This window comes from Silurus meridionalis, chromosome 13 (genome assembly GCF_014805685.1).
Source record: "Silurus meridionalis isolate SWU-2019-XX chromosome 13, ASM1480568v1, whole genome shotgun sequence".
Taxonomy (NCBI): Eukaryota; Metazoa; Chordata; class Actinopteri; order Siluriformes; family Siluridae; genus Silurus; species Silurus meridionalis.
In genome coordinates, this window is record NC_060896.1 from 11,327,126 (window position 1) to 11,353,767 (window position 26,642).

General features: G+C 39.0%; 2 protein-coding genes across 4 annotated transcripts in view; one reads left to right on the forward strand and one right to left on the reverse strand.

Moving 5' to 3' along the window:
- Positions 1–209: 209 nt before the first annotated feature.
- On the reverse strand, positions 210–12,575 carry slc6a15 (solute carrier family 6 member 15). Of its 3 annotated transcripts, none has more exons than XM_046864564.1 (12): positions 12,454–12,575; positions 11,078–11,418; positions 9,132–9,289; positions 8,840–8,954; positions 8,565–8,746; positions 4,873–4,983; positions 3,490–3,731; positions 2,941–3,130; positions 1,741–1,933; positions 1,489–1,648; positions 965–1,127; positions 210–858 (listed from the first exon to the last, which is right to left on the reverse strand). In XM_046864564.1, the coding sequence occupies exons 2-12, from the start codon at positions 11,388–11,390 to the stop codon at positions 670–672; spliced, it is 2,016 nt and encodes a 671-aa protein (XP_046720520.1). In that variant the 5' UTR covers positions 11,391–11,418; positions 12,454–12,575; the 3' UTR covers positions 210–669. The 3 variants fall into 3 exon arrangements, with proteins under 3 accessions (XP_046720520.1, XP_046720519.1, XP_046720521.1); XM_046864563.1 differs by having other exon boundaries at positions 12,446–12,569; XM_046864565.1 differs by lacking the exon at positions 12,454–12,575 and adding an exon at positions 11,714–11,822.
- An 8,098-nt stretch (positions 12,576–20,673) lies between these two features.
- The window catches only part of lrriq1 (leucine-rich repeats and IQ motif containing 1), a 35,979-nt gene continuing 30,010 nt past the window's right edge, over positions 20,674–26,642 (forward strand). Inside the window, exons 1-5 of the mRNA XM_046864921.1 lie at positions 20,674–20,781; positions 25,579–25,705; positions 25,862–25,964; positions 26,046–26,146; positions 26,338–26,404. Of these exons, the coding sequence (XP_046720877.1) occupies positions 25,580–25,705; positions 25,862–25,964; positions 26,046–26,146; positions 26,338–26,404 (397 nt within the window). The 5' untranslated portion in view covers positions 20,674–20,781; position 25,579. The remainder of the gene's footprint in view (positions 20,782–25,578; positions 25,706–25,861; positions 25,965–26,045; positions 26,147–26,337; positions 26,405–26,642) is intronic.

Below are 26,642 nucleotides of genomic sequence, written 5' to 3' on the forward strand. Positions count from 1 at the left end.
AGGAAAATTATATTTACAGTTTATTAACAATCTAATATCCAAAAAGTAAAAAACATAGCGTTATGTTCATAAACAGAGATGCTTTTACACTACATTTGTACATTACATTTACAGCAGTTACATTCTATAAACTAACACTTAGGTACATATCATTTAAACAATAATTTTAGGTTGTACATGTCATTCGTATGGTACACATTCAAACCGTATTTTACCAAACAAATGCAATATTGCACGTTTTATTTCAAGTCAAGCTTTAATTGCCATTTCAACCATATGAGAACGTTTCTCCAGAACCCTGGTGCAACATCAAACATCACATTCACATTTTATGCTTACAGAACATTTAGCGATGTTAGTGATTGGACTAAAGGCAGTCACTGTTAGTGATGCTCTGTTTTTAGAGACCTGAAATGCAGGTTAAAGGTCTCTATTGCTCAGAGGAGACATGAAAAAGTAATGACGTGCAAAATATGATCTATATTTTGCCCTACGAATTTGTCTTCAATATGAAAAACAGTTTCATGACTCCATGATATGTGGAGAAAATTTGATTGAAGAAATAGTATGTACATGACATTTAATGTTAACCTGATGCACAGGTGCCATGGGCTGGCAAATGAACTGTTCTGTTCCATGTAAGCCCTAAGGCAGACAATGTGAATTGTCTTAATCAGTCAGATTTGCGTCTGTCTGACTGTCTGTATTATTATTATGTTCTGAGGACCTGTTGTTTTTGCTGCACAACTTAAAATATTTGAAGATGAACACCACGGGGATGGGCAATATAGCAGAGATGAAAAGTAGGAAGCACATAGCCATGCCCCATGGAGGATAAAGGACTGACTGCTCCTTGGCCTGAAACACATGTAGATAATTATATTACTCAAAAAGTAAATGCATCATTATCCATTTAGCACTGCTGTACAGTCATATAAACCCTAAAACTTGCAAAAGAACCAACCTCCTCCTGGATCCAGGCAGTGTAACTGGGAGGACTCATGGCCATTTGGACGACGCTAGCAATCAGCAAAACAAGAAGTAGCAGAGGAGTAATATACTTCCACATGTAGTAATAAATACGGTATGGCGCGAAACCAAGCATCTGCTTTAGATCTTCGAAAAACCTAGGGAAAGATTGGAGATTAGACTTGTCAGTCTAAGACTGGGCTATCATGGTTTTATGTGCATTAAACACGGAGCTTATAATAATTTTGTTGCTAGAATGTGAGGTTTATAACCACTTCTTAGAACACACGTGGACACAGTTTCCAGACTTATGCAATAGAGGATGTTTCAAAAAATTTTAAAACTACTTCCTCAGTTTTGTTTTACTTTGACTAGATGTGTTAAACTGTTTTTCTTTTTCAACAGCCTTCAACAATGTCCATCTTTGGATACAACAGTCCATGCTAACAGGACACTCGTTGATAATAAACATAGGACACAGAAAACTTTCAAGTGAATGATTTTTTGTGTGTAACGTACTTGTCACTGCCATAGACCCAGGCTACAGCTAGGTTTTCCATTAAGACCACGATGAGGAGGGGCAGCGTAGCAGAGTAGTCGTCAAACATGGACACAAAGTAGTTGCCTGATCGCTGGACAAAAATTAGACCAACAAAGAACGACAGCAAACAGCAACCGACTACGAGAAGGCCAAAGAAAGAGCTTGTAAGTGACTGCAAACCAGACCATGAAATGTATGTAATCTTGCATTCGGTGTAGTTGGACTTTTACCAGTCAGGATTTCTTTGCGAATTTTAAAAGTGTCCACGAGCGGTGTGATGATCCCCTCAATTGTGCCGAACATGCTGCCCAGCCCCAAGTTCAGCAACATGAAGAAGAACATGAATGACCAGAAAGGAGCGACAGGGAAGAAGGTTATGGCCTCGGTGAAGGCGATGAAAGCGAGTCCTGTTCCCTGCACTGCCTGGGAGAGACAAAGAGAAGCAGTATAATGATTTGCTAACTGATGTTTGCCATATTTCAGCATGAGTGGAAAAACTTATCGTGTAAAATAAACTGTAAAGAATAAACTTGGCATAATTCTCTAAACCTGCTCTCATATCAAATGTAGAAACAAAGATATGGATTTTAAATCATAAGCAATCACATCTATGCTTAAAAAAGACTGCAACATGCAAACCTGTACATTATATATTATGGAAAAAAACTACAACTGGAACTAAAAATCTAACTGGGTTACTGCCAGGAATAAAGGTAGAGAGACTGGTCTCATCTTTGTGTGTCAGCAGAATCTTACAGCATCATGCTAGCAGATGCCAACCACACTTCTTCCCTGTTTCAACCATGCGAGAAAGTCTTTTTTTTATCTTACTGTCTAATCACACTTGTGCTGCTGCACAGCTCAGAGTGGCAATTTTTATGATTGCGTTTTATTTTAGCTTCTTATAAACCTGCCTAATAACACACTCACACACTCACACACACACACACACACACACACACACACACACACACACACACACACACTCTCAATAGTCACTTACTCACTAAATTCACTCACTCACTCACCTCACTTACCCTCAATAGTCACTTATTCACTAAATTCACTCACTCACCCTCAATAGTCACTTACTCACTAAATTCACTCACTCACCTCACTCACACTCAATAGTCACTTACTCAATTCACTCACTCAATTCACTCACTCACCTCACTCACTATTCTCATAAATACACTGACAATTTTTAAGTTTAAATATAAAATAAGACCTTAGAAGAGAATATCAAATCTTGACTAACCTAAGAGTATTTAAATTTATTTGCTGTATGGATAAACTAAAAAAAAAAATTATTCACTTATGGATGTATACATTCATTCACACAGACAGTAGCCATAATAAATATGGCATTAAATGGAGCAGACCATGTTTAAGGTCTAATTATATTGTGTGGAGGAATTTTGAGTTCCTACCTGGTTAAGCTCTTCTTTTATATCACAGGGATCCAGGCCCAGGCCAGCGTAACCGTCCCCCATTGAGTCGTGGAAAATTTTGATCAGCTCATGGTAGCTGTCTGCAGTCATACTAGTTAAGTCGATGTGAGTCGGAATTAAATCAGGGCTTACATCGTTCCCCACGTATCCAACAATCTTTTCTGTGTTTCTGGAATGAAATAAAACATGGCAAATTTGTGGATCGCATTTCCACTATTGTGCACACTATGAGTGAGTCTCAACAGTTTGACACAGTTTGACTCATGACTAAGTAACATTGAATTTCCTCATCAGTCGTTGTAAATATAAATAAAATATTTTAGGTTTATATGTATACATATATGTATAATCGTATTAATCACACACTTATCTTAATCACACACATTTCGGTCATGGTACTTTAAAAAGTTAATAAACACTTAAAAAACGTCTGAAATGCTAACGCGTGTCCGCCTTTTCGTTTCAGCTGAAATGCTGTAGAAAATCAATCATTGGCGATTTTAGGTTTCTGTACGGTAGTGGACTCACAAGTTGACACAGGCCGTGTTTTTGACGTTGGCTTTAAAGCCGAGCACGGCGAACACCACCACTGTGGCCAACACAGATGTGAAGAAGTTGATGAAGGGAACGAGGATGGCATCAAAATGGCAATTGTTGTTGCGCTTGTTGAAACTGGAGAAGGCAATGACTCCGCCGAAACCTAGGCCGAGAGCGAAGAACACCTGCGTAGCAGCTTCACGCCAAACTTTAGGATCCAGCATGATCTCCACCTGATGCGGGACACACAAAAACACACCTACAGTCTCCTCTACACTATTGAGTCCTCTGCTAATGTGCAGTGAAAAACGCTGATTAAAAAAATAACACATGCAGCAGAATATTGTCTCTATTTTTCATTCTGTATTTGCTAGTTTTATGTTGCTGTTACTATGGAAATAATAGCCTGAGTGGATTGATACATACTTATCTCGAGTTACTTCTTTTCAAATTGTACTCTTATACAAAAATAATGCACACCTTTTGACTAATCAGATTTGAAAATTGAAACCAGGCCTTTAGTTATGTAAGGGATAAAGCACACCATGCTGTGTGCATATATTTATTATAACTACACTAGGAAATTTCACTTCTTGAGGGAAATCTATTTCTGCCAGCAGAGCAAAATGTTCTTCTGAATATCGAAATAGCTGTAATTAGTTATGCGTAAAAAAATTAGCACGTAGCAACAACAAACAGAAATCTTAAAATCATCTTTGAAAATGTACAATTGTTGATTTCCTTTTCTGTGGGGAGATGATTAGCATTTTGGAATGAGTGTCCAGGGTCTTTGTAACAGAGGTGAAGCTGTAATTAAGTTTTTCGACACAAGAAAGCCCTCGGGATGCAGGGTTTAACTGTACGTTGGGTAACACGACCCTGGATTTTTTTGTGCTACACTTCTGAAGCGTAAGAATGAGGTCATTCTTTAATAAATAAGACAAAATCTGATTTTGTTTAGAAGAAATAAAATATGGATGCATTGCACCATCCTGTTGGTCCAACAGTATACCTAATGTCTCATTATATACTAAATACTTATTATATTCATATACTCATTAAATACTGAAAAGTGTAAGGACTGTAAGAAATAATACTGTAATAACAAGGACTGTAGTAAGGAGTGAGAAATTAGGTATTATTTCTGTTTCCACAGCTACTGTCACTGTTTTCTAAATATTATATTAGGCCATGCAGAGGAGCCCTTAGAGGAATTGATGAACAGTTTGTCGGTGATTGTAGTAAATCAGCGATGTTTGCATTAGAGTTATAATAAAGAAATAATAGATCCTAACTGCTGTCCCTGGCTTAAGATTACAAATGATATGCATCAGCATATACATCCACACGCAGCTGGGGGTCTCTGTCTCTCACCTTGGGGGTGAACATGTGGATGATGCCGTCCACAGAACCTTCCAGTAGGAGTGATCTCACCATGAAAGAGAATAGCACCAAATAGGGAAAGAGGGAGCTGAAGTACATCACCTGCAACCAATCAGAACCGAGCATTTCGTTACTCACAATTAAGCTTCTGGAAAATATAGTAGGCTGTAGTAACATAGCAGAATATTTAATATCTTTTTAATATTATAGGAACACAACATTTAGCAGAACATATGAATTTAAGGATAGTGATTACACCTATTTAACCTATTTAAATTGATGTTGCATATAAAACAGGATTTCATGGTCCTACACACACTCAACTGCATTGCCAATATTGCCCAGCAGAGGGCATACATTCCATGTTTCATTACACGTGCTATCTAATACCTGATAACACAAGCTTTAAAACTTAAATGCAAGGGGGTCCAACAGCCATTATACATACAACGGGGTCCACAAATCTGAAAGCACACTGACAATCTGGAGGTTTTTAACTGCTTTGTACAAAAGGTCGGCTTTTCCCTCATAAATAATCGAACTAATTGAAACATCTGCCCTTAGATTTGGATTTGACTGCTAATGAATTTTTTTTATTTTTGCACAGCTTGTGGGAGTCCATGTCAGCTCGAGTGCACACTGTCATTAAATCAAACTGAAAATGGAGCAAATACTAAGAAACTCTAAAATTCATGTTAATATCTCACAGATGCTACTTTTCACTCAGGCTGTTGACAGGAATATATTTTGCAAAGAAAATTGTTATGAAAATGTAGAAAGGAATGAAAAATAGAAGCATTTTATACTAGTGATCTCAGACTGTTGGACCCCATTGTATCTTAAATCATAGCAGAGCAGCAATAAATGCAAAAATCTTTAAAAAACTGCAAGAATAGCGTTAAACAGTGTGCCAATAATAATAATAATAATAATAATAATAATAATAATAATATAGTAATAATAATAATGAAGAAGAAGAAGAAGAAGAAGAAAAAGGAATTGTTAAGCAATTGAATACAATTGAATACAAATTTTGTTATATTGTAATTAGTTTATTTGGTACCTACATTAACATACCTAGAATTCTGCGCCATCTGAAATGTATTTACCCAACACCTTCCACCTCCAGTATAAAAAGCTCTTTCAACCCTCCTGCTCATTAGTAATCATGTTTCTCAGCTTTCTTACCCCTATTAAGCATAAAACTTTTTAATTATGCAAAAGAATGCACATGCTAAAAAATGCATGACAGGAGGAGTTATTAGTACTAATTTAACTAGCGAATTTAACTGAGCCTTTTGATCACCAAACACCAGAAGGCTTTACAATGACCATGTTACTGGATATTTCACTCAATCACCTTTAAAAAAGTATTCATCTCCTTCCATAGTCTTTACTTCGGACTTTTTTTTCCCACGACTTATTTCTGTCCCTACCAAATGGCTGGAACCAGCAACCCTGCCACAAAGTCACTGAGATCCCATTTTCCCCTGTTCTGATGTCTGATGCAAACATTAAGAGAAGCTCATTACTTATAGCTGCATGACTGACAAACTGAATAGTCACAAATTATATGTAAATATAAATGATATATAAATTAGTGTATATATAAATTAGGTACCTTAAAAAACATTTATGAACTAAAGTATCTAAAACAAAGCGAATATTGGCAACAAATGGCAACTCAAAAGATTTCACAGTTGAGTTGACTCATCCATTTCCAATGGGAATTTTCATAGCGACCTTCTGGATTAATCCACTGTCTCTTAAAACCTGAAGTCTCCCTTCTCACTACATACTGTTCTCAGAGAGCAGCACATTAAATTGCCAATGCTTTGTTCACTTTGCTTTCGCACTTTGCACAAAAAACTATGACAACCTGCAAGGGTTGTTTTTTCTTGAAATTGTTTTAGTGGAAACTCTGAATAGAACATTAAGATTCTTTTGTTGTTAATCTTCAAAGACCTTGCTGATCCTATTCAGTTTTCCAGGCAATGATGATCATCAGATTGAGGACAACACTGAGATGTCAAGGCCACAGCAACACTGTAACAAGCGGCCTAGGAGGCCATTAATATAATCACAGTTTTTGTTTTAAACAAGACCAAAACAAAAAAACCTCCCACAGAAAAACAACTGTAGATTTTTATACAAGACTGGACACTGGATCTGAACTGAAATATCACTTTAAGTTAAGTTTGAAACTCCACCCTCCATTGTCTGGTCTAGAAGACACATGCAATCCTTTAGATATTAAATGAAATTAAATTCATTTAGATGCTATGTATTGCTTTTCACAAGACAATAGAAAACCTAAAAGTGAGATAGAAGTTTTTAGGAGGACACTGATGTCAAACAGCCCAGAGATAAGCCACATCATGTTCACATGGCTCATATGAGGGATATTACTGAGGACCTGCTACAATCAAAATGAAAGGTCATGTTGCAATTCCGACCATGTCACCATTTCACCTGCATTGCTTTTTTTTTCAATGCCTTCATTATTATGGCTGTTTTCAAAGAACATTAAATTGAACGCTGAATTTAAAGCTTTCTAAACTTTTAATCCTAGTTTTATCTTTTTTTTTTTTAAAGATTATTTGTTGCCATTGTTACAATCTTTCTTTTAGAAATAAATCTATTAAGTATTTTAATTACTATCTTCATTTGACATCTTTTTACCCGCTTGAGAAACATGTGGGGCTTCAAGTGGAAGGTGGAGAATCGCCTTGTGTCTAAAATCCAGCAGCTCTGTGATGTCATATAAAGAATCCCCATAAACAACCTGTGCAGCTCTGGTGAATTCCATGCCCAGGAGTATTAAGGCAGTGGTAGATAACATTGTGCTCACAAAAAATATGCACTTTGGACACACAGAAATGTTCTCTTAGGGTGTACTTACTTCTGTAGCCAGCTAATAACAATAATGGCTGTATGTTGAGTTATTTTCAGAAGACAGTAAATCTGTACTTCTATAAAAGCTGCAGACTGACTACTCTCAAATATATCCAAGTTCCAATCCTCTTGTCCTTTGAGAAGATCTACTACAATAGTTGCTGATATGTGAGGGGTGTACTCACTTTTATAAGATACTGTATCCCACCCACTAACAGGTGGATTATGAAGAGATAATTACTGCTATTCACGTCACATATCAGTGGTCACCTGTCAAGTTTTGCCTGATCAGTGCAATCTTTTTCTTCTTTCGGCTTCTCCCATTAGGGGTCACCACAGCGGATCATCGTCTCCATACCCCGTTCTCTATATCTGCCTCTTTCAACCCAACCACCTGCTTCCCTCACCACATCCATAAACCTTCTCTTGGATCTTCCTCTTTTCCCCCCTTCCTGGTGGCTCCATCCTCAGCATTCTCCAATTAATATACCACATGCCCCTTCTCTGCACATGTCTAAATCATCTCAATCTCGCCTCCCTCACCTTGCCTCCAAAACGTCCTACATACGCTGTCCCTCTAAGAAACTAATTTTTAATCCTGTCCTGACCCATTCTCACACCTTCCTGTTAATCCCGTGGGAATCTCAGTCCTGATGCACGCCTCTAGCAGTAGAGGTGCTTAATTCTAGAGTACCTCTATAATAGAGCACTAAGCTTTTACCACAGTACATACTATATGTTTACAGTCATCTGATCTGATCTATTTGACCACTCTAATATTCTCTTACCTTCCCTGAAGACTGAATGCCTTTGATCATGCCCAGACACACCATGACCCAAGCACCCATTAGGCACAGTGCCATCTTCCAAATGATTCCTCCACTCTCGGAGATGGTGTCGGATATATTCAGAGCCTCACGGTACCAGTAGTAGGTGGTGGCCGAGCTCTTCTCGCACTCAGGCACCACATCTAAACAAAAGAGAAGGGGAAGATGATTGGGGCTTGTGCCCTACTCAAGCTTGTTTTTGCATAATTGTTAGTAATGCTATTCACTCTACTTACTTCCTTCGATTACCGGACAGTGCTGCCAAGGCAGATTTTTAGTAAACGACTGGGAGAGGTAGTACACGCTCCATCCGATGATTACATTGTAATAAAGACCCACGAAAAGGCACGTCTGCAAGTGGAGAGGACACACGTAAGAACCATGCAGCAAAATCAAGTGCTTTAATAGCCCCTTTAATAACAAGTTTAATTGTACTATTTTCTCTCAGGCAGTGGCCATGCCTGCCGTTGGCAAATTTTATCATAAAGCTGAAATCACATGAATGTATACAGACTGGGCTGAACTAACCAAACAGCTGGCAAAGCCGAGGCCACCCAGTCGAGGGCTGATGTAGTTCCAGATGCCGATGCTGCCTCGGCGCATGCGCTGGCCCACAGCCAGCTCCAGGAAGAACAGTGGAATCCCAATCAGAAAAAGAAGAATGACGTAGGGCAAAAGAAAGGCTCCTTTTAAAGTACATAAAGAAATTTGCCTTATTAAAACTAATAAACTTTAAATGAGGAATAAAACAACAGTGGATAAATCCTTTTATAGAAAAAGTAACATGAAAGCATTTATACTTTTTTATTAAGTAATCAATGTCAAATTACATATACAGTATTTTCCGGACTATAAGCCGCTACTTTTTCCCACGCTTTGAACCCTGTGGCTTAAACAACGAAGCGGCTAATTTATGGATTTTCCTGGGTTTTTCCCGGTTTCACAAACTTCAAGACAAAAACTGAGCCCCATAACATTAGACCAATAAAATTGCTGAACAGGTTCAGGTGAACCAATGAAACTTTTCATGTTTTACAATGAAATGAACATTCTAGAAATTGTATGGTAGGTTTATTTTCACAGAGAAAGACAGAATATAACAATCCAGAAAAAAAACATTAAAGAAAGATATTTGATTGAGTGAAATAAGTATTTGATCCTCTATCAAATTAGCAAGAATTCTGACTCCCACAGACCCAAATTAGTCCTGACCCTTAAGGAAAGAGCTCCTAATAACAACTGTTGGCGCGATAATTTATAAATGGAAGAAATACAAGATTACAGGACTCATTTGGGTGTCTGGGGGTCAGGATTCTTGCTGGTTGGTAGGGGATTGAATACTTATTTCATTCGATTAAATACAAATTAATTCATATATAATATTCATTTATTATTTCTTTTCAGATTTTTTTTGTCTCACTGTTAAAATAAACCTTCCATAAAAATTGTAGACTGTTAATTTCTTTGTAAGAGGGTAAATTTGTGAATTTGGTGAAAGGCATTTTATTATAAAGACATTTGCAGATAAAACCGGACACCCCTGATAAACACTATCACTAATACTCTGGGCACTCTAATAAGCAATGATCCAAAAAGGCATCCATATGATGTCAGCACAATGCATAAAATCATAATAAAAATCAAGAGTGTCTGTTATAGGAAAGAAATTTCATCTCAAGAATGGTTTGATGAACAAAAAAAAACATCCAACCGGAGGTTTCTGCGACTCCAAGTGGAGAGCTAGAGGAGAATGTTTCGACTGGTTGAAGCACACAGGAACACAATCACTTTTTTTTTACAACCATTCTGAGCAGAAGAGCATCTAAGGAAGGACAATGGACCATACCCTCATGCAAATTAGCAGCATAAAACCACACTGGCTTCCATTTCGGTCAGCAAAGAACGAGCTATAGTGGGGTCAGGCTCCATCCAATCTGGACAGTTGAAGAGTTAGAAAACATCTGGTCTTTTCCCTCTGTTTACCTGATCTTCAAGTAAAATTGAACTCAATGTGGACTTTTGCTCACACTGTTATGGTGTGTTATGCATCTAAGGATGCTTCTGATTTTACCACGGGTATAAAGAGTGATTACTTGAGTTACTGTATTCTTTATGTCAGCTTGAGGTGCCCGGTTTCAGTGCAACGCGTAGTGATTCCACAGGATAATTCCTACCTTCACATATTTATCCTCATGACAACCACACTGACAATTTAGACGTAGGAGAAAAACTCCAAAGTGAGTCAGGTTTATTTTTGATTTCTTCACTGCCAAAACCTTTTGAAGTAGTGAATCAGCACTGTAAATTCAACACTGGAACTGTTAAGCCAGTGGTGTGAGAACTGGTTTTAACGATTATTTTACATTGATGCATTCAACTTCATTTGAAGGATGCTCATTCGGCACTTCAAGAGGTTAAAGGGATAAAGAAGTTTCAACATAAAAAAAAAAAAGGATTATTGTTGGTCGACTTACCGCCTCCGTTTTTCTGGCACAAATATGGGAATCTCCAGACGTTGCCAAGGCCCACTGAGAAGCCCACCTGGGCGAGGATGTACTGGAACTTGCTGCTCCATGCGTCCCTCTCCTTGCCTTCATTATCCGCTTCACGTTCACACGCGGCTTCCTCAATTTTCCGCTCTTTAGAGCCGACCACGTGCATTAAGTGCAATTCGATTTTTTCAAACGAATCGTCGAGTGCATTCTTGTCTTTTGAAGACTCTTTTGAAGGGATAATACCTATTAAATCATCTTTACCTTTGGGCGTTTGATAATTCTTCGAATGCATATTCAAATGAAATATTGATGAGTAAAGGCTGTTGAGACAAAAAAAAAACAACAACAACAACAACAACGATAAGTGAACTTTTAGACCATAGTACACATAAACTAATTTACATATTCCTCTCACAGTGAGGAAAAGGCATAATAAAGGCATTTAACCGGTTCCTTGTTGTTTTGGTGTTACAATGAAGGATACATATTTTGCAGACCCTTAGCTAGTAGCTTTTACATGGAAACATATTGGAAACAAACTTCACTTTGAAACTAAAAGCTTGACTCCTGTCAGCCAAAAACAAGAATCTGAGTCTACAGTGATCACAGGCTCACCAAACTGGGACAGATGAACAATGGAAACAAACTTTTCCTGTGGGATCAATAAAGTATTTGGTTTTTCGAACTCGTAACTTGTATTGGTATCACTGTATGCACAGCTCTGATGCAACTGAAGATTGGCTGCAATGTGAACAGGTGAACTGGTTTTCCATTTAATTGCCAATTCATTAAATAAATAAATAAACACACAAATAAATAATTTCCAAGATATGGTTTTAACGTAGTGTTTGTGTAAGTGTTCACACCATCGCACATATTTTTCTATATGTTGTAGTGATAGTGTACTGAAATGGACTTAATGAAGGAATACATACATTATTTACATACATTACATCACATTACATACAGTAAAATATTTTGCCGCTACAGAAACGTTTCCCCGTGAATCTTTCGTTTCTTTAATGTCCATGAAAAGTTTTATTTTATTACAAATGATTTATTTTTTTATTTTGTGCTTGATTCGGGCTACATGTTTGGGCTGGTGTCCATATCCTACATTCTCAAAGTATAGGAACATCCAGAATGCATAAAAAAAGTGAACCCTGGATGCTGACAAGGACAAAGTTTGATACTTTTCTTTCTTTACGTGTTTAAAATAATTAATAAATAAATATAGCCTTGCATGTGGAGTGGTACAGTGATACCAATATAATTTATGCTAAGGATAAAAAATGTACTGAAAAGTACTATAATATATCTTAGTAATATTTCACAAAACAAACATACACTGTTACCTTTGGATCAAGAAACAGATTGAGATACTCGCACTTATCCTATATAAACAACAAAGTTTGATGTACTATATCTAAGGTTCGCCTTCTGCTTTATTACGCGTACTACCTCTTTAAAGTTAAACTCAACTGTGACGGTGCCGGTGCATCGCCCTGACTCTTTAGCTTTAGGACTGCTACATTCTCACGATGTCGTAGGGGTGCTCTTCTGCTTAAACATCCACAACAAAAAATAGAAGCGTATTTTTTTTAGCATGACACACAAGTCAAAAATATATTAAGCATTTTATGTTTAATTTCATTGTTGTATTATGACTTTATTGGTATTTTGTTTTGAGAAACGATATTTGGAAAAGTGTCCCTCCCCAAAGAAAATACAACGAATGGTTCGTTCTACTACATAGGTCCATGTACAGTGAAACATCTACCCGTGTCGTGCCTAATTCCGACCCCCTGGCTTAAAAGGGTCACTAAACTGGGTTTGATACACTTGCAATAATAAAGAATTAATGTATGTGTAAAATACTACATTAATTTATCAACATAGACAGCTTTAGTATTTAGAGGGTATTATTTAGGCAGGCTACTTTTAACCCACCTGCCTAAATTAGCCCCCCCTTTTATTTTGGCTTAATACTTAAAGAGTAACTAAATGGGTCTGATACACCTAGACACAAGTGATAATGTATGTGTAAAATACTATATTTATACTTAACTTGCACAAGTACTTTATTGTGAAAGCGTACCAGACCCATTTAAGTGACTCTTTTAAGGGGTAGAATCAAGGCAGGTTGGTTTAAGAAGCAACTGTGAGCTGCAAACTTTACAAGAGTTCGGGACAAAACCAAATATGAGGAAGATGATCAGCTTTTCACATAGTTTTATCCATGTAGTGTATGTATTTGGTGCTTTATGCAGAAGGCCCATTTATTTAGCCCCACCAATATTGAGTTTAAGGATTCAATAAAGAGGTTATTTCGTCCTTTAAGGTCTGAGCTGATTCCCCCTCCGCTGTTGACCATATCACACTGTTAAAGAGTGGTGGTCTCAGCAAATTGCAGACGATACCCCTGTATTGTGGACAATACCAAGGGTGTACTGCGCATGCGTGCCAACTCGAGCAGAGAGCGGGCCGCTGCAGCTCCCGCTCACAGACGGCACGGTGGCGCTATCTAGCGGCGGAGCTGGGGGTTGCAACTCTGATTTGGGTTTTTTCGTGTGTGTGTTTTTATATCATTTTTTTACACGTCTGTGAAAACTCGGACGAAACTCGGACGCATGGGTTGGGGGGCAAGCAGTAGGCTTTTTTGGGAGGCATGCTTTAAACGCTTTCCCAACCTTCTTGCGTAGGTCGCACTGCTGGCGCATATTTGACACCGCAGCCCCGAAAAGGGCTTTCGGCTCTACTGGGGCGTCAAGAAACTCCACCTTCTCCCTCTTTGATAAGCCTATCAAACCCAGCCATAGGGCCCTTTCGCCCACCATGGCCAGACCCATGCTGCGGCCGCAGCCCCGAAAAGGGCTTTCGACTCTACTGGGGCGTCAAGAAACTCCACCTTCTCCCTCTTTGATAAGCCTGTCAAACCCAGCCATAGGGCCCTTTCGCCCACCATGGCCAGACCCATGCTCCGGCCGCAGCTCTGGACTGTTCCCCTTGATGAACGCAAGGTGAGATCTGCAATGACGTAGATCTCTTCCCACAAGGCAAAGTCGGCATCAATATGATCCCCCCTTTTCTTCCATGAGCTCCGCTTGGTATGCTGTGAGCAGTAAATAGCATTCAAGCTCTAACTGCCAGGGCAGAGGAGCGGTCAATCTATTGGAAAAGAAAGGCAGACAGCCTCTCTTCCTTCATATTGAGCACCTCCTTTCTAGAGAAACCCTTAACGGGTACTCTATGTAAGAAAGGTTTGTCCCAAAAACGTCGCATTTCTGCGACACACACAGGGACAGCTGGAATCAGCTGCTTAACCGGGGAAGCACGCGATGGCAGCCTCTTCCTATCATATAAATACCTTCCAGCATCCTGGTGCACTTGTTGAGATGGCCAGTCAATGGAGAGCTTTTTTGGCTGGTCTTCTACACATCTCAACGAGGTCAAGCTCACCTGGCATGGGGAAAGGGAACATAGCATTTCCTCATCATCTTCCTTCTCCTCTTTCTTGTCCCCCACTAAAGGGTTTGAATCAAAGAGTGGAGGAAGGTCAGGAGACACTTTATCCATTAACTCACCCCAGATACACCGTGCCTGAGAAGCAGCCCCGTCCCTCTCTGCGGAATAAGAGTCTTTGGATTCTTATCCTTTGGATGAAATCATTGAACCGCATGCACATGGTCGTGAGGGATCTTTCCCCACTGCCGTGCAACCGGATGAGTTCGCAGTCGCCATAATGGAGATGCGAACACCGGGAGATACACGAGATCACCACAACGTGCCTCTCAAAATCAGGTCTCGTACAATTATCCTTGCTTCCAGGATTGGTCATGCCCGAGGTGATTCCCATAGTGAGATATTGAACAGATGTTTAAAAGAGAACCCTAAACAGTAAAATATCTCTGGATATTTAACATCACAGCAACAGAGCAATTCTGCCTGTATACCCAGGTTTCATCTGAAGAAAGATTTCTTAGTAATTATGTGTGAAATCGATTTAAAATTCTGATTAAATGTCAAGTCAAGTCAAGTCAAGTTTATTTGTATAGCGCTTTTCACAACTGACATTGTCTCAAAGCAGCTTTACACAAATCAACAGTGATGGTGAATGGTGTGAATTTGTCCCTGATGAGCAAGCCGTGGCGACTGTGGCAAGGAAAAACTCCCTTAGATGTTATGAGGAAGAAACCTTGAGAGGAACCAGACTCAAAAGGGGAACCCATCCTCATCTGGGTGACATCAAGAGTTTGATCATAAATCTTTCAACAATACAGAACACTGGACAGTGAGAACTAACATGATTACTGGAGTATAAGATTATAAGTGATGTTCTTTCTGCAGTCTTTAACAGTCTATATGGTTAGTAGCTCCGAGTTTTATGAGCTCAGCATTTGTGATCACCACAGATCCAGCATCAGCTTCTCCATGCCAGAGCCTTTAAACACTCCAGGAGGTCCAATGTCAAAACTCCACACATGTAGCGGGATCCAAATGGCACTGTAACGTCTCTAGATGGTTCTGGATGTTTGCGAGTTCGGCATCTACTTCTTCAAAGGTCCGTAATCATCACGAGGTGGGAGGTGACTGGAGCTGGCCAAACCTCAGGGTGTCTCGGGATGAGGAGAGAAAGAGAAGCAGTGGAGAGGAATTAGCGTAGCTGCTGTTCATGATATTAACAGCACAAGTTGATAATGTGCATGTGATCAGATGTTCTGGAGCACAAGGTTATGATGTGATGTGTGTTATGTGTAGGCTTTGCTAAAAAGATATGTTTTTAATCTACACTTAAACTGGGTGAGTGTGTCTGAGCCCCAAACACTGTCAGGAAGACTATTCCAGAGTTTAGGAGCTAAATGTGAAAATGCTCTACCACCTTTAGTGGACTTTGCTATTCTAGGAACTACTAGAAGCCCAGAGTTTTGAGATCTCAGGGAGTGTGGCGGATTGTAGCGTGTTAAAAGACTGGATAGATACATGGGAGCCAAACCATTTAGTGCTTTATAAGTGAGAAGTAATAGTTTGTAGTCTATTCGAAACTTAACAGGAAGCCAATGTAGGGACGATAAGATCGGGGTTATGTGATCATATTTTTTTGACCTTGTAAGAACTCTGGCTGCTGCATTCTGGACTAACTGAAGCTTGTTTATTAATGACGCAGGACATCCACCTAGTAACGCATTACAGTAGTCTATTCTGGAGGTCATGAATGCATGGACGAGCTTCTCTGCATCGGATATAGACAACATATTTCTTAGCTTAGAAATATTTCTAAGGTGAAAGAAGGCTGTTTTGTAACTTGATTGATGTGATTTTTGAAAGACAAGTCGCTGTCTAAAATAACACCCAGGTCTTTTACCGTTGAACTAGTGGTTACAGAACATCCGTCTAAATGCAGGTTGAGATGCTGGAGCGTCTGTATACTAGTTTTTGGGCCGATGAGCAAAATCTCAGTCTTATCAGAATTTAAAAGTAGAAAGTTATGGGTCATCCAATCTCTTAGTTCCTTAACACACTCAGTCATCCGGGTTAATTGAGCTGTATCGCCTGGTTTAGATGAAATATATAGCTGAGTATCATCAGCATAACAATGGAAGCTAATTCCATGCCTTCTAATAATATTTCCTAACGGAAGGATGTATATTGTGAAGAGCAGGGGTCCTAGAACTGAACCTTGCGGTACGCCATAATTTACTTGCATTAGCCTGGATAGCTCTCCATTTAAATCTACGAAATGGTAACGATCGGACAGGTAGGATTTAAACCAGCTTAATGCCTGTCTCTGAATGCCGATGTAATTTTGTAAGCGATCTAGGAGGAGATCATGGTCTATAGTGTCGAATGCAGCACTAAGATCTAGTAAAACCAACAGCGAGATGAAGCCTTGGTCTGAAGCTAAAAACAGGTCATTAGTGATTTTAACTAGAGCAGTTTCTGTGCTATGATGGGGCCTAAAACCTGACTGAAATTCTTCAAAGATATTGTTTTCTTGCAGGTAGGAACATAACTGGGCAGCGACAATCTTTTCTATGTGTAAAATGTGTGAAAAAAAGACACTTGAGACAGTGTTGAACAAAAAAAATATATTTTTTGAATATATAAAATAAATTTTTCTGGGAAAATTATGTTAAACTGATCATAAATTATTAACATATGTACATAGCCATTATTTACATGTTAATGACTAACAGACATATGCATACATTTTATAATATTAATTGATTCATTGGATGAATTATATTATATAATTCTATATGTTCAACAATAACTTGATAAAAAAGTACAGACTGATTTATTTGAAAGCTTAATTGTTATTTGTTTAAGAAAATTATACCACAATTAAAATAAAATCACAATTAAACAAAAAAGCTGGTAAAAATCGCCTGGATACCTGAATGAGCTCAGTGACTGCTCTGAACCAGGTGAACAAAAGGTGAAGCTCTTCACCTGGTTCTCTTTAATGTTAGTATGACGCGAGATGGTGTACAACTGAACACACTAGGTTGGTATGAAAGTTCTTACTGGGCCTAACGGTTAAAAGTGGTGTAATATCTACCATAAATACTTACTAGATAGATATACAAAGATATAGCAAAACTTAGGATTCATTATCAGGCTCCTTAACAGGATCCACAAGCTGCCTTGTTCTAGGAGAGGCAGCTTCATGATCTTCCTCATCATTCCTTCTCATCCTCCTTGTGATCTCCTGGTGCAACAGACTTTAACACAATGCCTCATCACAGGGGTTGAGCGGCTATTAAAAAAAGACAGCCACCAGAAAGGATTCCTCAAGCCACTCTCAGTAAAAGCCCCTTTGAAAAGGCTCAGGATCCCTAGAGGAGATGGGCTTGATAAAGAAGACTGGCTTGATGGAGAAGATGGGCAGCTCAGAGGAGACAGATTCCTCAAACTTGCCTCATCATAACCACCATCATCATGCTCATCTCTGTTATCTCTCTCCACATTTGGCTCGGGGAGGTCGATGTCCTCCTCATGGTCACCGTCCTCAGTGTTGTAATAAAGTTTGTCTGGAGGAAAGTAGTCAGAAAAGAAACACACTGTGACAAAGCTACACGTTTTTTTTATTTATTTTTTTTTATTACTTTCCAAAGTGCCAATTTAATGTCTTGCAGGAACATAAAAAAAAAAGTTGAAATGTAGAAAAAAGAGGAAAAAAAAGAACTTACCACATTGTACACAATGTACATCCAAACACATTGCATGTCAATATAATTAAATTGTTGCTACATGCCAGAGGTGGGAAGTAACGAAGTACAAATACTTCGTTACTGTACTTAAGTTGATTTTTTTGGTATCAGTACTTTACAATTTTTTCAACTTTTTACTTTCACTCATTACATTTTTACACAAATATCTGTACTTTCTACTTCGTTACTTTAGTTTTAATCCATTGATTTGATGAAATGTCAATATTTTTTATTTTCTTTGTGCTTCTTTTTCAATCCACTGGTGTATAAAGTCCTGACTCTCACTCACCACAGACGTAGACTAGTTTACGAAGCTAAGAATCAGCAGGGCAGAAAGCAACAAGAAGTAAAGCTAATGTACAAGTAAAGTAAACTGTCATCTCTCTTCACAAACACATCAATAAAACAACCTGAATATCAGTGAATATTTGCCTCACAGACATAATAAATATATGTATAGAAAACTTGAAATGTCTTTTTCATAAACCACATTCACATCGAATAAAAATATTCTCTGATTATGTAATCGGTATGATTTATACTATAAATCCCATAAAACCATACCATAACCATAAATCAGTGTGATTATGATCAGTGTTGGGCAACGTTACTTTTAAAAGTAATGCATTACAATATTGAGTTACTCCCCAAAAAAGTAAATAATTACGTTACTTAGTTACTTTTTATGGAAAGTAATGCGTTATATTACTTTTGCGTTACTTTTCGTTACTTGTATCTCTTTCACGCCTTACATGTGTAACAGGTGTAATATAGATAATTGGCATTAAGAAATCAGTTATATTAGGGCAAAATATAAACATTTAAAATGCTTAATAACGTCTTAGAGAACAATAAGATGATCGACTACATTTTGACCACAAGGCTAATTACTTTCCAGTCGCTCTTCTGTACACTGCTTTGCAATCTGCCTTCGCCATCAGGAATGTAACTATCGTTCGTGTATATAAGGTTAAGGGTGTGGGCTGCACACCGGTTATGTGGAGGGAGAACATACCTTTCACTGTCATCTCATAAAACTTTGTGCAATTCCGTAAATATGACCTCGTCCTCGTCTACATCATTTTCTGCTTCATCATCAGCTTGAAACATTCTGAACGCTTTTACAAAGTTCACGCTATTATCAGTGACCATGCAGATCTGCAGTGGTGGAAAGTTGGCAAAAGTTTTCTATATTTCTGTCTCCATTTCCATATATACAACATTATACACACACACACACACACACACACACACACACACACACACACACACACACACATCTGTAGTGCTGTGCTTTGCATGCAGATGGTTTTTTTTTCGAAAGTGTTTTTTTTGCAGTTGACAAGAGCTTTTCACCAACACATAATCTACACTTAACCATTATTCCTTTCTCCTTTTTCTCGACTATTTCAAAATAATAAGAATACTTCCATCACAGTAATGTAATTCTCTGGTTTGCCATCTCCGCTTCTGACCAGCTTCTGTTCCCGCCGTTTGCACGTATGAGTGCGCGATTCTACGTGACTACGTTCATTTTAATTCAGTATTTTTTTTTTCATGCAAAATTATTTAACTGAAAAGTAACTCGCATTACTTTAAAAAAAAAGTAACTCAGATATTAATGTGTAACTCGTTACTCCAGAAAAGTAATATTATTACGTAACGCACGTTACTTGTAACGCGTTACCCCCAACACTGATTATGATAAAAGCTTCTTGACTTGAAGAGGTACAGTTTCTCCGGTATCACCTCATTAACTGTCCGTGTGGAAACATAGCAAAGGTTCAGTTTGGTGTCCTGATGATTTACGTAATTGAAACCATCATTATTACTTAAAAATATTTACAAGAATTTTTTGTCTTCATGCTCTATGTTGCATCCATATTTCTCCATGTCCGTGTTGTTTAAAGTATTAAGAAACAGAAAGTATTAATATATGGTACATTTAGAACAGATAAAAATCAAATTTAATTTGATTGACAGCCTAATATTAATATGATGTGAGGTCAAGTTACCAACGTGACACTAAAACAGGTAGAAGTAATAACTACTTTTTACTTAAGTACATTTTAGAGCCCAAATCTCTATACTTTCAATTGAGTAAAAAGTATAATCAGTATTTTAAAACATGGGTATCTGTACTATTTAAGTAAAGGATGTGTGTACTTTTGCCACCTCTGCTACATGCTGAATGTCGTGGGTGGTAACAGAAACATCTCAAAGACACGCGCATTACTCCTTGCATTATGCGTTCAATCCTGAAATAATCCTGTACAAATTTACAACAACGTCATATGTCCCTCACAGCGCCCGGTAATTTTGGTTTCTATGGCAACCGCGACTCATCAAAGCAACATACGCTGGTAGCGGTCCAACTCGAGTTTCTCTGGTAAATTAGCGGCAATAAAAGCAAAACCATTTGGATTTTAACAGAACATCGCATCAGAGGCCGTCTTTATTTTGACCCAAAAGGTATTTATACAGCGCTTTTGCTGTTTAGCCACACTAGAAAACGTAGACTCGTGCAGTGTGTGTTGTTGTATAAGAAAGACAAATGCCTGCTTAGGGGATACAAAGTGCCCTACATGCGATTCAGAAGCATTTTAATACATTTACTAAGAAGTGCACGAAGGTAGTTAGTAGTTAGTAATGAGTGATTTGTGATTGTGAAAACAATTTGCTCGTATAAAATAAGAAAAACAACAATATGAATAACAGTTTGCATTTACTATATATATATATATATATATATATATATATATATATATATATATATATATATATATATATATATATATATGTGTGTGTGTGTGTGTGTGTGTGTGTGTGTGTGTGTGTATTGAGATGCACATACAGGTGCATCTCAAAAAATAGAATATTATTATTTTAGTAATTCAATACAAAAAGTGAAACTTGTATATTTTATATATCATTACACACAGACTGATATATTTCAACTTTTTATTTCTTGTAATTTGGATGATTGTAGGCTCAAATTTTACAAAACCCCAAAAGAAATCTAAAAAAAAATTAATACATCAAAAGACCGATAAATCGATAAACATTTTTAGTAAATTGTTGGCCTTCTGGAAAGTATGTTCATTTACTGTATATATCCTCAATAGCTGGTAGGGGCTCCTTTTGCTTTAATTACTGCCTGAATTCGGTGTGGCATGGAGGTGTCAGTCTGTGGCACTGCTGAGGTGGTATGGAAGTCCAGGATTCATTGACAGTGGCCTTCATCTTATCTGCATTTATTGGTCTCTCGATTCTCTTTTTCCTCTTGACAGTAACCCATAGATTCTCTATGGGATTCAGGTCTGGTGAGTTTGCTGGCCAGTCAAGCACTCCAACACCATGGTCATTTAACCACCTTTTGGTGCTTTTGGCAGTGTGGGCAGGTGCCAAATCCTGCTGGAAAATTAAATCAGCATCTCCATTAAGCAGAGGGTAGCATGAAGTGCTCTAAAACGGCTGTGCTGACCTTGGACTTGATAAAACAAAGTGGACCAAAACCAGCAGATGACACGACTGTGCAAACCTTACACTGGACCTCAAACAATTTGGATTTTGTGCCACTCCTCTCTTCCTCCAGACTCTGGGACCTTGATTTCCAAATTAAATGCACATTTTTTTTTTCCTTTCATCCGAAAAGATGACTTTCTCCCACTGAGCAAGAGTCCGGTGTTTTTTGTCCTTTGCACAGGTATCTTTAAATGTCCACAGATTAAGCACTAACTACATTGTGAAGCATCTGATGATCTTCTTCTTCTTCTTCTTCTTCTTCTTTTGGCTGCTCCCATTAGGGGTCGCCACAGCGGATCATCTGTCTCCATACCACCCTGTCCTCTACATCTGCCTCTTTCACACCAACTACCTGCATGTCTTCCCTCACCACATCCATGAACCTTCTCCTTGGCCTTCCTCTTCTCCTCCTACCTGGTGGCTCCATCCTCAGCATTCTTCTACCAATATAACTCATGTTCCTTCTATGCACATGTCCAAACCATTTCAATCTCGCCTCCCTCACCTTGTCACCAAAACATCCTACATGTGCTGTCCCTCTAATAAACTAATTTCTAATCCTGTACATCCTCATCACTCCCAACGAAAACCTCAGTATCTTCAGCTCAGCTACCTCCAGTTCTGCCTCCTGTCTTTTACTCAATGCCACTGTTTCTAATCCATACAACATCGCAGGTCTCACCACAGTCCTATAAACGTTCCCTTTCATTCTTGCAGATACCCTACTATCACAAATCACTCCTGTCACTCGTCTCCACCCACTCCACCCTGCCTGCACTCTTTTCTTCACTTCTCTAACACACCCTCTATTACTTTGCACTGTTGACCCCAGGTACCTGAACTCCTCCACCTTCGCCACCTCTTCTCCCTGTAACCGCACCACTCCACTGCCCTCCCTCTCATTCACACACATGTACTCTGTCTTACTCCTACTGACTTTCATTCCCCTTCTGTCCAGCACATATCTCCACCTCTCCAGGCTTTTCTCAACCTGCTCACTACTTTCACCACAAATCACAATATCATCTGCAAACATCATAGTCCAGGGAGACTCCTGTCTGACCTCGTCCGTCAACCTGTCCATCACCACTGCAAACAGGAAAGGGCTCAGGGCCGATCCTTGATGCAGTCCAACCTTCACCCTGAACCAGTCTGTCTTTCCTACTGCACAATTCACTGCTGTCACACTGTCCTCATACATGTCCTGCACCACCCTCACATACTTCTCTGACACACCAGACTTCCTCATACAATACCACAACTCCTCTCTTGGCACTCTGTCGTACACTTTCTCTAAATCCACAAATACACAATGCAATTCCTTCTGTCCTTCTCTATACTTCTCCATCAACATCCTCAAAGCAAATAATGCGTCTGTGGTGCTCTTCCTCGGGATGAAACCATACTGTTGCTCACAGATGGTCACCTCTTCTCTTAGCCTGGCTTCCTCTACTCTTTCCCATAACTTCATGATGTGACTGATCAACTTAATTCCCCTGTAGTTACTGCAGGTCTGCACATCTCCCTTTTGCTTAAAGATCGGTACCAGCAAACTCCTTCTCCATTCCTCAGGCATCCTCTCACCATCCAGAATCTTGTTAAACAATCTGGTTAAAAACTCCACTGCCATCTCTCCTAAACATCTCCACGCTTCTACCGGTATGTCATCTGGTCCAAACGACTTTCCACTTTTCATCCTCTTAATCGCTGCTCTCACTTCCTCCTTACTAATCCTATCTACATCTTGCTTCACTAACTTCACATCATCCAACCTTCTCTCTCTGATTTTCCTCATTCATCAGCTGCTCAAAATACTCCCTCCACCTTCTCAACACACTCTCCTCACTAGTCAACACATTTCCATCTTCATTCTTTATTGCTTTAACTTTCAGTACATTCTTCCCAGCTCGGTCCCTCTGCCTGGCCAATCGGTATAAATCCTTTTCCCCTTCCTTAGTGTCCAACATCTCCTACAGCTCCTCATATGCCTTTTCCTTGGCTTTCACCACATGCCTCTTTACCTGCTGCCGCATCTCCTTGTACTCCTGCCTACTTTTCTCATCACTCTGTCTATCCCACTTCTGTTTTGCCAACCTCTTTCTCCTTATGCTCTCCTGCACTTCCTCATTCCACCACCACGTCTCCTTGTCTTCCTTTCTATTTCCAGATGTCACACCAAGTACTTTTCTAGCTGCCATCCTCATCACTCCTGCAGTAGTTGTTGGATACACCTCTTCACCACCACCAAACCCTTGTCTGACCTCTTCCCTGAACCTCACACTACACTCTTCCTCCTTTAGCTTCCACCATCTTATTCTTCTATCAGTCCTCACTCTCCTCCTCTTCTTCTTCACCACCAAAACCATCCTACAGACCACCATCCGATGCTGTCTAGCTACACTGTCCCCTGCCAACACCTTACAGTCTCCAATCTCCTTCAGGTTGCATCTCCTGCATAGAACATAGTCCACCTGTGTGCACCTTCCTCCACTCTTATAGGTCACCCTATGATCCTCCTTCTTCTTAAAATACGTATTCACCACTGCCATTTCCATCCTTTTAGCAAAATCCACCACCATCTGCCCTTCCACATTCCTCTCCTTAAGGCCATACCTACCCATCACCTCCTCATCACCTCTGTTCCCTTCACCTACATGCCCAATAAAGTCTGCCCAAATCACCAATCGTTCTTTCCTAGGTACACCATCTACCACTTCATCTAGTTCACTCCAGAATCTTTCCTTCTCCTTCATCTCACAGCCAACTTGTGGAGCATAGGCATTGATGACATTTATCATCATCCCTTCAACTTCCAGCTTCACGCTCCTCACCCCACATCAGAAACTCTCTGCACCTCCACTCCACTCTTACTGTACTCTTCCTTCCGAATCACCCCTACACCATTTTTCTTTCCATCCACACCATGATAGAACAGTTTAAACCCTCCTCCAAATGTTCCTGGCCTTACTCCCTTTCCACTTGGTCTCCTGAACACACAACATAGCTACCTTTCTCCTCTCCATCATATCAGCTATCTCTTTCCCTTTACCAGTCATAGTGCCAACATTTAAAGTACCAACCCGAACCTACACTCTCCTCCACTTTTCCTTTTCCTGCTGTTTCTTTAGACGTCTTCCTCCTCTCCTTTTCCTCCTTCGGCCAGTAGCCCAATTTCTACTGGTACCCTGTCGGCTAACGATACTTGTGTCGGTCCTTGTTAACCCGGGCCTCGACCGATCCGGTATGAAATTCTTATTTGTGATCCGCATATTCGATTTGGCACATGTTTTGCGCTGGATGCCCTTCCTTACGCAACCCTCCCCATTTATTCAGGCTTGGGACCGGCACTAAGAGTGCACTGGCTTGTGCCTCCCTAATGGCTGGGTTTGAAGCATCTGACGATCATGTTAGAAAATAAATTCAGTTATATTCCTAATTGTGTACATTAATTAACATTATTGGATGATGAATTTAATAATAAGATACTAAACTGAGCCTTATAAGTGTATAGAGTTCAGTCATGGATTGAATGAGAAATAAATGAAGTGAGAAAGAGACCACTGAGATTTGTAACAAGTACTTTAAAAGATTTTATGTTTTAAAATAACAATAACAATAATATAGTAAAAATAAAGCAATAGTTGAACATGATAGAAAAGTACAGTTACTGAAGTGGTCTAAATGGTAAGGCTAAATGATGTTAACTATATACAGTAACAGACAAAAGAACTTTACTTTGATTAGGATGGATGTGCATGGCATTGAAGAAGCTCTAGAAGAAGAGCTGGAGAAGGTGAGCGTGAATCTGTCTGACATGGGCTCTGAAAGTGACACAGACATTGAGGAAGATTTTACTGCATCTGATGAAAAGGTGTGTGTGTGTGTGTGTGTGTGTGTGTGTGTGTTACCTTTTGCATGCAGCTTAATATAAAACTACATAATGTTCTGTAAAGGAACTGACTACTGCATGAATTTGAGTTGTCTGTGTGTTTTTCTTCTTTTTTTTTACATTCTTCTCAAACTACAGCTAAACAATGACATCCCTGCCTCAGTGTTCACCTACTTCCAAGTTTCAAGTAGCAGACTAAATGCTTTTGAGCAGCTCATCCTTGAAGATGTTGAAGATCTTGGTGAGTTCTGGTTTTATCATTGAAATAAAAACAGTTGTTTGCCTGTTGTCACAGTTTAATTCAAATGTATTGTATATGCAGAGAGCATGTGTAATGAGATGTTCAGCACGAGGCAGCATGCTGATCTTTCGAATGAACTAGGATCCGATTTCGACGAGGATCCATTACAGTTGAAGGAAAGAGTAAGCCAGAGTTTATTGCTTTGTTGTAGCTTAGTGGACTTAGAAGTGCATGGGATTGTAAAAGCACTCATTTCTGGGGAGGAACGGGTAGCTGAATTGTGCTCTTGATGTGTTTTCCTTGGTGTGATTTCAAATGAAAGAAATTCAATAAATGTGTGTGTATATATATGTCTATGTTTTTTTTTTTGCAGATAATGTCTGAGCTTGAAGAGGAAGTAAGCCTTTCATGTGAATCTCATGACTCGACTGGAGATTATGGTTGGTTTGCATGATTGAGAGAAAAAAAGGGTGATAGAGAAAGAGACTAGTACATTTTTATTCTAACAAAATGGCTGTTGGATGCATAACTATATACAATGTGGATATTATAAGCCAAATGGAGTTTACCGAATCTGGGAAGGACAAGATTCAAAATATTACGAAAAATCAAAATCCTGAATATCAGAGCACATTATTCAGCAATTATATAGAATCTATATAGTCTCGTCAGACATAA